The sequence below is a fragment of the Camelus bactrianus genome, chromosome 17 (assembly GCF_048773025.1).
Source record: "Camelus bactrianus isolate YW-2024 breed Bactrian camel chromosome 17, ASM4877302v1, whole genome shotgun sequence".
NCBI classification, from domain to species: domain Eukaryota; kingdom Metazoa; phylum Chordata; class Mammalia; order Artiodactyla; family Camelidae; genus Camelus; species Camelus bactrianus.
In genome coordinates this window covers 31,743,288-31,760,059 of record NC_133555.1, presented here as the reverse complement: position 1 = coordinate 31,760,059, position 16,772 = coordinate 31,743,288, and the positions used below count along the sequence as shown (strand labels likewise).

Here is a 16,772-nt window from a genome sequence, read left to right as displayed (position 1 = left end):
GCAATCTATGATCAGTAATCTTTAATGCTGCTATTCTGATTCTTTGAGGGTACCATGAACCATGCCCATATAAGACAGCAAACTTAATAAATGTTGTGTGTGTTCTGACTGCTCCACCGACTGGCCATTCTCTCATCTCTCTCCCTCTCCTCAGGCCTCTCTATTCCCTGAGATACAACAATATTGAAGTTAGGCCAACTAATAACCCTACAATGGATCTAAGCGTTCAAGAGAAAGGTAGAGCCACACATCTCTCACTTTTGATCAAAAGCTACAAATGATTAAGCTCAGTGAGGAAGGCATGTTGAAAGCTGAGACAGGCCGGAAGCAAGGCCTCTTGTGCCAGTTAGTCAAGTTGCGAAAGCAAAGAAAAAGTTCTTGAAGGAAATTAGAAGTGTTAATCCAGTGAACATACGAATAAGAAAATAAAACAGCCTTACTGCTAATATGGAGAAAGTTTCAGTGGTCTAGATAGAAGATCAAACCAACCACAACATTCCCTTAAGTCAAAGCCTAATCCAGAGCAAACCCTAACTTTCTTCAATTCTGTGAAGGCTGAGAGAAGTGAGGAAGCTGTAGAAGAAGTTTGAAGCTAGCAGAGGTTGGTTCATGAGGTTTAAGGAAAGAAGTCATCTCTGTAATATAGAAAGTGCAAGGTAAAACAGCAAGTTCTGATATAGAAGCTGCAGCAAGTTATCCAGAAGCTAAGATAATAGAGGTAGCTATAGTAAACAACAGATTTTCAATGTAGATGAAGTATCCTGATCTTCAAAGAAGATGCCATCAAAGACTTTCATAACTGGAGAGGGCAGTCAATGTCTCATTTTAAAGCTTCAAAAGATAAGGCTGACTCTCTTGTTAGGGACTAATGCTGCTGCTGACCTTAAGTTGAAGCCAGTGCTCATTTACCATCCTGAAAAATCCTAGAGCCCTTAAGAATTATGCTAAATCTACTCTGCCTGTGCTCTATAAATGGAACAGCAAAGCCTGGATGGCAGCACATCTGTTTATAACATGATTTACTGAATATTTTAAGCCTGTTGTTGAGATCTATTGCTCAGGAAAAAAAGGATTCCTTTCAAAATAGTACTACTCATTGAAAATGCACCTGGTCACCCACGAGCTCTGATGGAGATGTACGAGATTCATGTTATTGTCATGCCTGCTGATACAACATCCATTCTGCAGCCCATGGGTTGGATTAATTTCAACTTTTAAGTCTTATCATTTAAGAAATACATTTCATAAGGCTACAGCTGCCACAGATAGTGATTCCTCTGATGGATCTAAGCAAAGTTAACTGAAAACTTTCTGGAAACAATTCATCATTCCAGATGACACTAAGAACACTAGCGATTCATGGGAAGAAGCCAAAATACCAACATTAACAGTAGTTTAGAAGAAGTCATTCCAACCCTCATGGATGACTTTGAGGGGTTTAAGAACTTCAGGAGGAAGTAACTGCAGATGGGGTGGAAATAGCAAGAGAACTAGAATTAGAAGTGGCATCTGACTGGGGAAGGTATAGCTCAAGTGGTAGAGCGCATGCTTAGCATGCACGAGGTCCTGGGTTCAATCCCCAGTACCTCCTCCAAATATAAACAAATAAAGAAACCCACTTACTTCCCCCTTATAAAACAAGGTAGGGTGGGGGAGGCAAAAAAAAAAAAAAAAAAAAAAGTGGAGCCTGAAAATGTAATTGAATTGCTACAATCTCATGGTAAAATACTAGTTTGTTTTTGTTTTTTTTTAATTGGGGAGGGATAATTAGATTTATATTGGGGTTTGAACCAAGGACCTCATGCCTGCTAAGCACACACTCTACCCTTATCCTTCTCATGGTAAAAACTGATGAGTTGCTTCATATGGATGAGCAAAGAAAGTGATTTCTTGAGATGGAATCAACTCTTGGTGAAGATGCTATGAAGGTTGCTGAAATGACAACAAAGGACTTAGAATACTACGTAAACTTAGTTGATAAAGCAGCACCAGGGTTTGAGAGAACTGACTCCAGCTCTGAAAGAAGTTCTGTGGGTAAAATGCTATCAAATAGCACCGCATGCTACAAACAAATCACTAGTGAAGAGTCAATTGATGCGGCAAACTTCACTGCTGTCTTATTTTAAGAAACTGTCACAGCCACCCCAACTTTTAGCAGCCACCACCCTGATCAGTGAGTCAGCAGCCATCAACATCAAGGCAAGACTCTCCACTGGCAACAAAGATTACAACTCACTGAAGGCTTGGATGATGGTTAGCATTTCTAAGCAATAAAAAAAAAATTTTTTTTTCTGTGTGACCCAAAGGGAAGCCTCAGCGGGGTGCCCAGGAGACACCCTAGGGCCCCTGACCTCTCCACAGGGTTCAGAAGAAGCTTAGCCCCTGCAGTCTCCCCATCAGCCCAGACCCCCAAGACCCCGAGACTGGCCTTGTGTATACCAGGGGCTCAGCCTGGCCCTGGGCTTGTGGGGTGACAGGTACAGACTCATGGGCTGCCCCTGAGCTGGGTTTAGAGGAATCAACAGGAAGGAGGCTGGAAAAGAAGTGGAACTGGGCATTCCAGGCAGAGGGAGCAGCAGGGGCAAAGGCAGGGGTCAGAAGGAGAAGGGTACACTGTCAGCCCACTAATGAAGCACAGTTGGCAGGAGCCTCAAGGCAGGCCAGGCTGTGCAGAGCTGTGGTGAGGAGATGGGCTTCCTCCTGGAGGCACTGGGAAGCCACAGCAGAGTCTGAGTGGGGGAGGGACGGGTCTGTTTTGAGCTTTAGGGAGACACCTCTGGGACTGAAGAGGATAGGAGTGGGGCTGGGAGACCAGGGGTGGTAAGGGGACCTGGCTAGGAGGAAAGGCCTTCTCAAGGTCACACACTCAAATTATTATCACCCAGACCCTCACCTTTGGGGTAAAGTATTTTTTAATTAAGTATTTTTTAATTAATTGGTTTTTTAGACCTAATGCTATTGCACACGTAACCACAGTTAATGTAAACATAACTTTCATATGCATTGGGAAACCAAAAAATCTGGGTGGCTCACTTTATTGTGATTTTCACTTTACTGTAGTAGTCAGGAAATGAACCCGCAATATCTGAGGTATGCCTGTCAATATATTTATTATATATAGTATATATTATATGTATAGTATATGTATATGCAAATATGATATACAAATATATATGCATTTGTATAAAGCAATAAAAGTATATAGCAGTGTTAAGTCTCAAAAACTTTCTTTTTAAATAAAGCCCCCTTCAGCTGCTATGAAGGGATTGGGTAAGAGTTATCCCCCTTTTCTTCAGAATCATATTTACCAACTGTAAATATAATCTTGAAAAGCAATATATATCTTGTTTTCCACTGTATTGATTTTACTAGTTAGAAAATTTGGCAAATAATAAAAGCACAAGGATTTTAGACACTTTTTTAACCTACCTCAATCGAAGGCTTGACTTAGCCATTTCATGATGTTCAATTTCTGCCTTTTTCATATAAAATATTTTTTTAATAGAATTTGCATCCTGTTAAGATAAAATTACTTGGCTTAGAAAATGTATAGGAAAAAAAGACAGTTTAAAATGCCTTCAATCATGCACGGAACATTTTCCATGGTACTTCTTCCATCTGGAATAGCCTTTCATTTAATATTTTCAAACCTGCATCCTCTAACCCTTCCAACAAGCTTCTAAAATATCTCCATAATTAAATACAAGTTTAAAAGCCTCCTAGCTCTTTCACAATTAGTCAAGTAACAAAGATCTAATGCTGAACAGGGAAAAACAGGGGTGAAAACATAATGAACTTTACCTGTGAACACTGATCTAAAAACTGAAACAAAGATACACTCCTAAGATTAAAGACTAGGCACACAAATTTAGGATGAATATACTTGTTTAAATGAACAGCATGCTAATATATCAAATTCAGAGTTTTCCTTCTCTCTAAAGTTTAGTTGAAGAAAAATTATCAGACCAAAAAGTAAAATTCTTAACTGTATCAACAAAGAATTGGTACTATACTATTAAAATATCCTATCAAAGAGTATGCAAACAAGGATTTCACATCTGATTTTCACTCAGTTACTTAAAAGATGCAAGACAAAAGTTAAAATTAACTACCAAAAGCAACTGTAATAGAGTGAGCCTTCTGAAAATCTAAATAATTTTACTTCCAAAAGATTTTCTAAGCATCCTTTGCTGAATTCCCAATGATATATTATTAATTCAAAAAATTGCTACAAGCAACTGTTCATTACAGTTCATTTTGTAAAAGTACTACAAAGCTTCTAAGAGAATTGCAAAGCAATGAAACAGTCATTTTACACTGTGTATTATACTACACAGACTGATTTTTTTATTAATGAGGTTTAAATACAGGGACTAAATCAAAATTACAAAGTAGGTCAAGAACAAACCTTACCTGGCATAAAGACAGACATAGATGAACAGATTAGAACTGAGAATCCAGAAATAAACCCATATATCTATAGTCAACTGACTCTGAACAGGGTTGACCAGACAATTCAATGGGGAAAGAACAGGCTTTTCAATATAAGGCACTAGGACAAATGAATATCCTATGGAAAAGATGAATGTGGATTCTTACTTCACACCTACATCATATATAAGAAAATTAATTCAAAACGGATCAAAGATCTAAATGTAAGAGCTAAAATCATAAAATTCTTAGATGAAAACTCAGGTGTAAATCTTTGCGGATTAGGCAATGATTTCACTAATATGATACAAAAAGCATAAGCAAACAAAGAAAAAACAGATTAATGAGACTTATCAAAATTTAAAACTTTATTAAAGTTAAAACTTTTGTGTGTCAAAGGATACTATCATGAAAATGAAAAAAATCTACAGAATGGGAGAAAATATTTGTAAATCATATGTCCAGTTTAACGTCCGGATGATATAAAGAATTCAAACAACTTAACAATAAAAATAGGTAACCCAATTTAAAAATGGGCTAAAGATCTGAATTTTTTTTTCCAAAGAAAATATATGAACAGCCAATATGCACATGAAAAAATGTTCAACATTACTAATCATTAGGGAAATGCTAATCAAAACCGCAATAGATACTACTTCACACTCACTAGAATGGCTATAATAAAAACAAAAATAAGAATGGAAAACAAGTGTTGGTGAGAATGTGGAGAAATTATACTTGCACATTGCTAGTGGGAATACTGGTGTAGTGGCTTTGGAAAATAATTTGCTGGTTTCTCAAAAAAATTAAATATACAGTTACCAGTGGTCCAGCAATTTCATTCTTAGGTAGGCATTCAAGAAAAATGAAAATATACGTCCACCTAAAAACTTACACATGAATGTTCATAGCAGCATTATTTATAATAGCCCAAAAGTGAAAACAACTCAGTATCTAGCAACTGATGACTGGGTATAAGACACATGGTACATACATGTAACTGAACGCTACTTGGGAATAAAAAGAATGATATGCTGATACGTGTTACAACATGAATACCTTGAAAATATTACGCTAAGTGAAAGAAGCTAGTCACAATGGACCACAAACTATAAGATTACACTTACACGAAATGTAGAGATAGGTAAATTCTCAGAGACAGAAAGTAGATTGGTGGTTGCCTAGGGTGGAGGAGGTTGGGAGGAAATGGAGAGTGACTACTAATTCACTGTAGTGATGGCTGCACAACTCTTGTGAATTTACTAAAAGCCATTAAATTATATACTTTGGGTGAAATGTATGATATGTGAATTTTAACTCAATCAAGTTAAAATAAAAATATTGGCTCTAAATCAAGGTATCTACTCTTATCAATAAAAACAACAACAAAAACTAACCTTGAATACTTGAGAACCAGGCTCATTGTAAGTTTTGGCATTTTTTGCTAGGAGATCTATATCTTTGGCCATTGCATGAATACTCTTGTAGCTTCCATTCTATAGTAAATAACAAAATACATCAATTCCTTTTACAGAGAGTTAATGAATATGACCTTAAAAAAAAAAACTTCTCATATTCATGTCACCATACTCTAAGACTTTATTGGAAAGTACACATGTGAACAATATACGCCATCTTCTCTTTTATAAACTATTACTATTGTCCATTTACAAAAAGTTTTTGAGATAGGTAACAAAACCAGAGCTACATTATTCTCATAAAAACAACTTATACTTTAAAAAATCAAATAAGGTAAAAGTTGTTTTATTTAGCAAATACATAGTGGTTACTCTGTGCTACCCATTGTTCGAAGTGTTTCATGAATATTAATTCATTAAATCGCACAGACTTTGGAACCAGAATGTCTGGATTCAAATCCTAACTGTTCTCATTAGTTGATGACTCAGGCAAGTGATTTACCATCTCTGTGCTTCAGTATTCTCATCTGTAAAATGGGAACAATAACAGTAACTATCTCATGGAGGTGTTGTAAGAATTACTTAGCTAACACATACAGAGCACTTAGAACAGAGCAGGTACCTAGAAACCCAAGGTGAGTTTTAGTTGCTGCTATTGCTGCCAAAGATACAGGGAGGGGAGCACTCAAAGAGAACGAAGTCTCTATTTTCACTGACCTTACACTCTTCATGTCTGTTGTAGGTAACTTTTACTCTAAGATATCCTAAAACTATTTGGAAGCAGATAAAAATTAATAAGAAAGTTTTTATTGCCAATGTACCTTTCAAAATCAGAAATGTGCATGATCAATGCTCTTTAATTTCTGTCCTAAGATCAAATTACTATGCCAATAAAAATGTGCTTTCCTTCCTACAAAACAATGCAAAAGGGATTCTATGCTGCTTCCTCCTATGCTATACTCAGTAACACTTCTTACAGGCTTACATCTTATTGCTAAAAACCCCTTACAGAAATATCTGCTTCTCTGTTTTCTAAAAGCCCCCATAAAAGACCATGAGCCAATCTGCCCTAAACCACATATGTTAACATATGGTCACCTTCATACCTGTATCCTCTGGGCAATGGTCTTGAGATCTATAGGCTCCTTAATTATTGCATAATAGTCTGGATATTGCTGGAAGACAAAATCCAGGCACACTTAGTAAGTGAAGGTATCCAGCTAATGAGAAAACAAGGAAGCACACTGTCAATCTATTACTCAATCGAGTAGCTTTGTAAGACTCAAGGCTAAAGATACAGCTGTATAGCATACTGTCTGTTATATCTGAAGCAGAAAGCATTTGATGTTTACAAGCTTCATGAGATACCCACAGCATGTTGTAGGACTTAGTATTTGGTAATTATCCTTATATAACTCACATACCACAATTTAATGTTTTTAAATTTTCAAAATTCACAGATCACACAATTTTAAATTTAAGGTCCCAAAATATCTACACCTGGAAATGAAGAAGAATGTTTCTGAAGGGTCTGTTATAAGCTCTTTTAATTTAGCAATTTAAATAACACAACTGTATCATATTTCATATAAAGTACTAAGGATCTACAAGAAATCAGATTGTAAGATTTACTAGCTTCATGTTTAACTTAATCTTTGTACTTATTTCAGTCAAAATAATTCTTTTCAAAATAAAACACAGTTTCAATGAAGCTATGTTAAAGAGAAAAAGCAAAATTATAAACAATTTTTGATTTCTTATCAAATACTAGCTCATCGCAAGGAAAAAAAAAAATTAAACTTGTTAGAAAAATATCCTTAAAGGGTTTTACAAAGCTTGGAGTGCATTCACTGCCCTGAATCTTTCCTACAGGTTTTGTTCCTTGGAGAAAATAACTGAAGTCAACCAAAACCAAATACTGGTCTCTTCAAGTGGGAGAAGTGTCAGAGGAAGTCAGACTGTGCTGTCTAGGCTCCTCCTACCTGTTCATATCCCTGGAATCCAAACAACAACAAGAGGTCAGAGCTTTCCCTCAACTATTGGGTTGAAGGGATGATCTCAGTGATGCTTCATCTCTTCTGATCCTTCAGCTTGCCCCTCTCTGTTTTCTTAAGCCTACTCCTTTCTGTATTTAGAACAAACCCCTTCCCTGCCCCTTCTCTTCAAAAATTCTATTTCTGAGAAATAGTTTAGAAGACAAATTATGGCAGGGCCACCCAGGCTAGGGTACAGCGTAATCTAAGCTGCTAACCCACGTATTCCCAAACTACCTCTCCCACCTAGCCAGTCTCACTTAGGGAGGACTTATAAAGGAAAGGTAAAACCTGCCCTCCCCTCCAGGTCTCAGTCCCTGATGTCTTTCAAACTGTCACATGCCAAAGGACCAATGGGAACCTTCTTTCCTGCTGCATGATGTCCCTGAAAACGCTTCCAGAATGGGGGAACTAGGTGGTAATGTTTTACTCCTCCAAATTACCCTTGGTGGCTTGACCACTACTGACCATGCAGAGCAAAAATAGATCTTGAGTAAAGATTGTACTCTTTTCTTATTTCTTTATTGTGGTAAAGATATATAATATTTACCATTTACCAAGTGTTCAGTTCAGCGGAATTAAACACATTCATATTGTTGTGCAACCATCACCATCATCCATCTCCAGAACTTTTCATCATCCCAAACTGAAACTCCATACCTATGAAGCAGTAACTCTCCACCTTTCCCTCCTGCCATCCCCTGAAAAACCACAATTTTACTGTCTCTCTATGAATTTGACTACTCTAAGTACATCCTAAAAGAAGAATCATACAATATTTGTTCTTTTGTGACTGGCTTATTTATTTACCATAATGTGTTCAGGGTTCATTCTTAATGTATCATGAGTCACAATTTCATTCTTTTTAAAGGCTGAGTAATACTCCATTGTGTATATATCACATTTTATTTATCCATTCACACATCAAGAGACACATGGGTTGCTTCCATGTTTCAGCTACTGTGAATAATATTGCTATGAACATGGTTGTACAAATCTCTCTCTGATCTTGCTTTAGCTTCTTTTGGGTATATACCCAAAGGAGAATCGCTGGATCATATGGTAATTCTGTGTTTAATTTCTGAAGAACTGTCTTACTAATCATTATATTTTTCTAATCATCTAATCCACGCTTAGGACAGACAGCAGTGGTCAGATATGCTTTATTTCTAATGTCATAATTGTCCTGTAACTAGTCATGCTATAAATTAGCACTCGTGACTGATGGGGAAAGCTGTGTGCCACTCATCAGGCAACAAGCACTTCTTGCAAACTTCTAACATGCTAGGTTCCAACTATATAACAGGGACATGCAAGTCATATATGTCATAGTCCTTTTCCCTAAGAAATTCAGTCCTTGTCTTTAACAGGAAGATACAAAAGAAAATGATCACAATGGAGTTAAGCGCTATAATAGAGTACTTCTAAAAGTATATCCTTGTCTAGAAATACAAGAATACTGAGGCTATGGAAATTTTTGTAGTTCCAAAGGCTAAAGTGGAATGTTCGCTATGTTAATTGCTTCTTGGGTGTGAAGTCACAAGGGGCCCTAACACTCTTAAAGGGTTTCATGGGACTAGAAAACCTCTTCCTCTTTGGTGTAAAAGAGTACTTATCAGGTCTCTCTCTCTTCTCCATCACCAGAAGATCAAGAGAACTAAGAGAAGAACTCATTTATCTTTTTCCCACTCTGTCTCCTGAGCAAAGAGAATGTTTCTTCTCTTTTATAAATAAAAGGTTTAGTTTAGGGGCTTATTTTATCATTTTAGAATTACCAACCTTCGTAAACAGCACAAATATTCAACAACAAATGAATGGCTAAACAAAATGTGGTAAAGTACATGTGGTATATACATACAATGGAATATTGTTGTGGTCTACACATACAATGGATTCAGCCTTGAAAGGAAGGAAATCTTGACACATGCTATAACACGGATGAACCATGAATACATTACACTAAGTGAAATAAGCCAGAAACAAAACAACAAATACCATATGACTCTTCTTACATGAGGTACTTAGAGTAGTCAAATTCATAGAGAGAAGAACAGAATAGCAGTTTCCAGGGACTGGCAGGAGGGAAGAGTGGGGAGTTATTGCTTACTGGGTGGGAAGACGAAAAAGTTCTAGAGATGGATGGTGTTGACAGGTGAATATTAATATCCTTAATGCCACTGAACTGTACACTTTAAATGGTTAAAAGGTAAATCTTACGTTATTGTGTATTTTATGACAATAAAAACAAAAAGCAACAAAAAGAATAACCAATGAATGAAAAACACAATTAAAATAAAACACCCATAACCTTCTGGTGAAATAAAATGATAGAACATATCCTATGTGCCTGTGCTTGCTCCTAAGGCCATGAGGAAGCTCTTTTGGCTACCTCCAATGCCTTCTATTAACCCTACTTTATTTACTAAGAACTAATAAAATTTTTGAAGTACTTAAAACAACAACAAAAACACTTTAATCCACCTGTCTTTAACTGCATCACTTACCACTTTAGAAGGCAGTTTCTGAAAAAGTTCACTAATGAGACGTCCTGATGGATTTGTGGCTACAACTATGGCTTCCAGAAGCTGCTCCAGGATCTCCTTCAAGTAACTTGGAGATGACTGGAAAGAGGGGGTTATGAGGAAGGAGAGGAAGGGGAGAAATAAGTACTCTGTGAGAGAAATCCAGAAATAAATGCGGATATTAAATAGCTTCCAAAATTTAAAGCTAATTCAAAAGAGCAACATCTAAATAGTACTTACTTAAGCACAGGTTTCAAGAATACCACAGAAATGCTCCAATGCTGGATATGGGGGTTATACTCCCAGAATGGCATAGGTGAAACTAATGAGGCACCTTAAATTATTTCAGTAACTATATCCTTTGAATCAGGTCCTTTTACTGAACGTTATTTCAGAGTAAACATTGTAACACAGAAGTTCAAGTGCCGTATGTGTGAAATGACAGAAATGTTTACCTTGTAAGGGTCAAGAGCAACTGAGACAGAGAAAACATGCCCCATGATACCTGGCCATTTCTATAGCTGCTGTCCACATCTACCGAAGTCTTGGTATTCTAACAGAACAGCTACATACTACTGGAGCTATATACTTTTAACCATGGGGTGCTCTGCCAGATCTAACAACAGAATTCAAGTTATATCAAAATTGAATGGAAATTAAGCCAATTAATACGCATCATTCTGCTCTCCAAACTGGCTGGCTTACTCCTACCTTAGTCACTGTTTCAACATTGGAAAGTATATGCCCCAAAGAGTACTTGGCCAGGGAGGGTCTGAGTCTGAAGCCAGTTTCTACAGTCAGAAATAGGATGTCTCAGTCTAGGTTTACATTAGATGGTACTTCAAGTCCAAACTATGTTTTGTACATATAAAGGTTAATGGTTATTTCTGGCTTAAATTATAAAAGCACTAGTATTTTTGTCTTAATCCAACAGAAGGGCTTTTTATTTAGTACAGTCTCGATTTTGAAGTTCAACATTAACTCCACAGAGAGAACACTAACATCTCTTGGGCCTCCTAGTACAGTGCCTGGCAATAACAGACATGCAATAAATACTTAACATATAAGACATTAAGTTAGCTGAGATTCCCCAAACACATAAGCTTAGAGAATCAACATAACACTGAAAGCAGACTGAAATACCCAAGTTTAAGTCATTTACTTCCTGGTTAAAACACGGCACCACAGAATTAGCTTCAAAGAGGAGAGTTACCTCCTATAGCCAAGATTCCTCTTCTCCCAAACCAACCAGGTACTCTGGGAACATGTTGCAGGTGGCAAAGGGAGCAGAGTGAATGAATGCTTTCACATAACTTATTCCCACAATTGAGAAAATTTACGAGGAAATCATTCTTAATTTTAAAATAAGCAGCCTGAAAATCCCCTCTGCCTTCACAAGAAACTTAGGGCTAGAAAGAAGCTTGGGAAGTATAACTATAAATGGGTAAGATCTTTTCGATTTCTTACCAAAGAAACACAGTCAACTCCTAAACATAGTCATTTTCATTTTCTGACTAGAACCCTGAAGACCTATAAGGCTGAACCCTCTACAGGCAATGTTCTCCCCAGAAGAGCCTGGTTTAAGTTGTTGTTCCTATATTAATATCAGAAAAATTCCAGGGAATCACTAGTTAATTGCCTTCTATTTAATTCCAATCATTTAATTCTATAAAGAAATTGACAAAGTGCCTAGGAATTAGAATTTGAGACTCCAAGAAATTATGTTTTTGAGAAATTCATCCACCACTGCTTCTTTCTGTGTTGGAAGTTTCAGCAAAACGTCTGTCTAGGTAACTTGGGCAAGAAAGGAGACAACTCTGCTTTGGTGTCTTACTATTTAGCTGCAGCAGAGTGATGCAATTCCTTTTACTGTTCTTTTCCCCCCTTTTAAACATGTGTGCTCATTCAGCAAGTGTTTATCAGTACCTGCATGCCAGAGTCTAGATGTCAGAATAGGTGACCAAGGTGATATCTTTAGTAGAGCTATCGTTCTACTTGAGGAAGACAGGAAATGAACATGTAAGCGAATACTAAATGCATTATTTCATGTATAGTGATAAAAACGGAAGACCAGAGAAGAGAGTGACATGATAATGGGAAAGGAGGAACACAGAGCAAATAATTTGATAGAGTGGTTAGGAAAGGCCTCTCCCAGTTATTTCAATTGATGTTAGAATAATGAAAAAGGACCAAAAGAAGCATGTTCTAAGAAGAGCAACTGCAAAATTCCAGAGGCAGGAAGATACTAGCCATGTTCTAGGAACAGTAATCAGCCTAATCTACAAAAATATTCCTGAAGTGATGCCAGATCTTCTCCAAGCTTCAATCACAACACTGCCTAGCTACCCTTACATAATATCTCAATTTAGCAATATTGGCCCAGTCCTTGATAATATGAAGATTCTCTTTAAAATTGAGCAGGAAATAATGCATTAATGTAAAAGCAATTAATGAAAGCAACCATGCATGGTACATGCTGTCCAGGATGTTGATGTCCTAGGATCCCTTGTAACTGCATTGGGGCTTTCTGGCTGCAAGTCATTTTATGCTCACAGTTTCCAACACAACTACATAGGAAGTGCAGCTGCCCACGATGGCCCAGAGAAATCCTAGGCAGGGGTCTATCCACCTCCCAATAGCCTATCTAGCACCCATTCCAGTGGCACACTCACTCCTTCAGTCACTGTGCCCTGATTGTCTTGCCCGTCTTCATCATCATCTTCGTCATCTGCTTCTCCTTTCTGAACAAACTCATTTCTCGTTCGAAGGTACAAATCCCAGAGTTTGCAAGCAGCTTTATATTCAGGAGAATCTGGCTGTACATTAACAAAGAGAAGAGAAAAAAAAAATCACTTTAGAATTTTATTATATTTCAACTATTACACTGAAGTATCCCGTTCCAGTAGACTAGTATTCTAAGACATAACTTTGAAAACTCTATTACAAACTTAAAAATCCTTATGATTTGAAGATACACAGGCCTCAATTACTCTTCTGAAGAACTAAGTGTATATTTTAAATGCATTGTGAAATCAAGTTTTATTATTTACTTATGCCCTATCTCATTATAGAAAGACTTGAGGCAGAAGAGAAATGATTTGCTAAATTAAGACTATTCCTAGCACATTAAGAAAGACAATTTAAAGGATAAGATCCAATTTAAGGGATACAAATCTAAAGGACAGAAGCTCATGGTGGGTGGGTATAGCTCAAGTGGTACAGCACATACTTAGCATACACGAGGATCCTGGGTTCAATCCCCAGTACCTCCTCTAAACATAAATAAATAAACCTAATTACCTACCCCTCCCCCCAAATGAATAAATAAATGATAGAAGCTCATGATTATTCTGATATCACTTCTATTTTTAAACTATTTAATACGTTATTTGAATATTTTCTTTTCCTGAAGTTTAGGGAGGATAAACTAACCGAAAATTTCCAGTAAGAACAACACTGGCTACGACACTAAAAAAATGAACACTTTATAAGGAGTAAGCAGTGTTCATAAAAGCAAGAATAGAGTAAACGCTGGAACTCAGATGAGCAAGTGGAACACTGAAGCCAATGTTCATCTTGAGGGCATCTATAAGACAAGATAAACCTAAGCTATAGTTTTCAAGGTTCCTTGAGGCTTCAAGGACAGGAAATAAAGGGCATGGCTGCAGTAAGTGGGAATTCAAAACAAGTCAGTTTCTATGCTGCCAGGGAACAAGGAAGATTATCCACCTCAGCCTCTACCCAGCTCAACCATGGCACTGTGTGGAGAGGAGAGGCATTAAGTGAATCTCCTCTGAGAACTCTTCAACACAAGCTGGATCTAGCAAAGAGATGCCAGGTGCCTGGGATAAGCAACAAATCTCTAGATGAACCCAACTTCAATCTAAGTCTCAAAGAATCTCTACAGATAAAGTTCCAAGAAATATAAGCTCATGGTCAAAAATCATGAAACAAATAAGAATAAAAGAATCACAAGAGAAAGCTAGCAAAAATGACATGCAAATACTTTAGATATTGAGTTATCTGACACAGAGTAAAAATTAAGTATGCTGAATATGTCTAAAGAAACAGTAGGATTGAGGGAGGGTAGAGCTCAGTAGCACAGCTCATGCCTAGCATGCATGAGGTCTTGGGTTCAATTCCCAGTACCTCTATTAAAAAAAAAAAAACAACTGAAAAAAAAGAAATAAACAATAGGATTGATGATACAAGCAAAGTGTGGAAAACCCTAAAAAAGAAACTACTTCCAAGTTACAAAAAACATAAATATTAAAATGTAAAAACTCAACAGATTGGTTTAAGAGCAGAGTTCAAAGAAAAATGAACTAAAGAAATTACCTAAAATGAAACACAGACACAAAAAAGAGGACAATGAAAGGTTAAGAGACATGGAAACCTAAGAGAGTTCTAATAGAACATCCAATTAGTTCTATAAAGAGAAGTAAGAAAATAGGGCAGGGGCAGTATACAAAGACATAATGGCTGAAAACGTTCTAGAGCTGATGAAAAACACCAACCTAAAGGTTTAAAAATATATACAACTCCCAAATTCTATAAGAAGAAGATATTCATATATAGACATTTCACAGTGAAACTGCAGCATATAAAAGACAAAAAGAAAATACTAAAGACAGCTTTAAAGAAAAGACAGATAACCTTTGAAGGAACTACAGTTATACTGACAGATGATTTCTCAACAGCAGAATGAAACAACAGCAATAAAAGAATAGAAGTATAAAGGAGTAATGCACTTCTGAGTAAAAATACTAACCATATAAAACAATAATACTGTTTTATGGGATTGAAAATTTGCCACAATAATACTTTTACAAAACATCAGTAGCATAACTAAAAAGACAGATCAGATTTAAATTATTCTAAGGTCTTTGTATTGTTATGAAGGAGGTTTAAGATACTAATCAACTTCTTACTTTGATAAATTAATTATGCATATTAAAACTTCTTGGATAAGAACTAATAATCAATAGATTACATAACTTCCAAATTATAGAGGGAATAAATTAAAAATAAAATAAAACCAAAAGAAGGCAAAGAGAAAACAAAATAAATTACAAAATGAGATAAATAGAAAGTAGAAATTTAAACAATAATACATCCAAATGGTAATTACTGAAACTGTAAAGAGATGAAATGCTCTAGTTAAAAGGTAAAGATGATCAACTGGATTAACAGAAATTCATCTATATTTGGTTGACAAGAGACACATTAGCAGTAAAAAAGACATGAAAAGGTTAGAAATAAAAGAATGGAAAAAATAGGTAAACACAAAAGTAAAGATGATATAACTCTACATGTATTAATATCAGATAAGAAAGACTTCAAACAAAAAGACACTAATGATAAAAAAAGCTACTACAAATTGCTCTAAAAGAATAAAGTCTATTTTAAAAAAAGCTACTACATAACACAAAAAACATTCAATTTACTAAACAATGTAAAAATTTTAAACTTGTATGCTTCTATTTGCATAGTTTCAAAAACCAAGAAAAAAATCACTAGAGCTAAATAGGAGAAACAGACAAATCTATCATCAGAGTTAGAGATTTTAAAACATATTTTGGTAAGTAGACAGTGCATGCAGGTAAATTAGTCAGGATATAAAAGATTTTAGAACATAATTAACAAGCCGGGTCTAATGGACATATGCAGAGTATTATACCCAGTGAAAAGCACTCTTGTTATATTCACAAGATTTAGAGCAGCATTGTTCATGACAGTTACAAGCAGAAATAACCCAAATGTCCATCAACTAGGAAGCAGATAAACAAAATGTGGTATATCCATATAATGGAGTATTATTCAGTCATAAAAAGGAATGAAGTACTAATACATGTTACAACATGGATGAACCTTAAGATATTATGCTCAATGAAAGAAGCTAGTCATCAAAGGCCATATAGTGTATGATTCCACTCACATGCAATGTCCTGAACAGGTAAATCCATACAAAAAGAGAGTAGATCAGTGGTCACCAGAGGCTAGGAGAGGGAGAAATGAAGCATGCCTGTTGATGGGTATGGATTTCGTTTTGGGGTAATGAAAAAATTCTGGAGTTCGATAGTGGTGATAGTTGCATAACTTTCTGAATATATTAAACACCCCTAAGTTGTACACTTTTAATGAGTATGTGAATTATATCTCAATGAAAGAAAAAAATATATACACATAGTATTAATAATAAATCAGGATTAGGGGTGGGGTTTAGCTCAGTGGTAGAGTGCATGCTCAGCATGCACAAGGTCCTGGGTTCAATCCCCAGTACCTCCATAAAAAAAATAAATAAATAAATAAATAAATCTAACAACATACTTTACAGAATCTTGACAAAAAAATAAAAAGCTTTGTTA

General features: G+C 36.1%; 1 protein-coding gene across 42 annotated transcripts in view; it reads right to left on the bottom strand.

Moving 5' to 3' along the window:
• The window catches only part of PBRM1 (polybromo 1), a 100,725-nt gene that overhangs the window by 68,642 nt on the left and 15,311 nt on the right, over positions 1 to 16,772 (bottom strand). For all 42 annotated transcript variants that reach the window (XR_012499982.1, XM_074344690.1, XM_074344718.1 and 39 more), the window contains 5 exons: positions 13,077 to 13,220; positions 10,387 to 10,503; positions 6,956 to 7,024; positions 5,829 to 5,927; positions 3,430 to 3,515 (listed from right to left, as the gene is read on the bottom strand). Coding sequence is in view for 41 of the 42 variants with exons in the window: in XM_074344690.1 (XP_074200791.1) it covers positions 3,430 to 3,515; positions 5,829 to 5,927; positions 6,956 to 7,024; positions 10,387 to 10,503; positions 13,077 to 13,220 (515 nt within the window). In the remaining variant the exon portion in view is untranslated. The remainder of the gene's footprint in view (positions 1 to 3,429; positions 3,516 to 5,828; positions 5,928 to 6,955; positions 7,025 to 10,386; positions 10,504 to 13,076; positions 13,221 to 16,772) is intronic.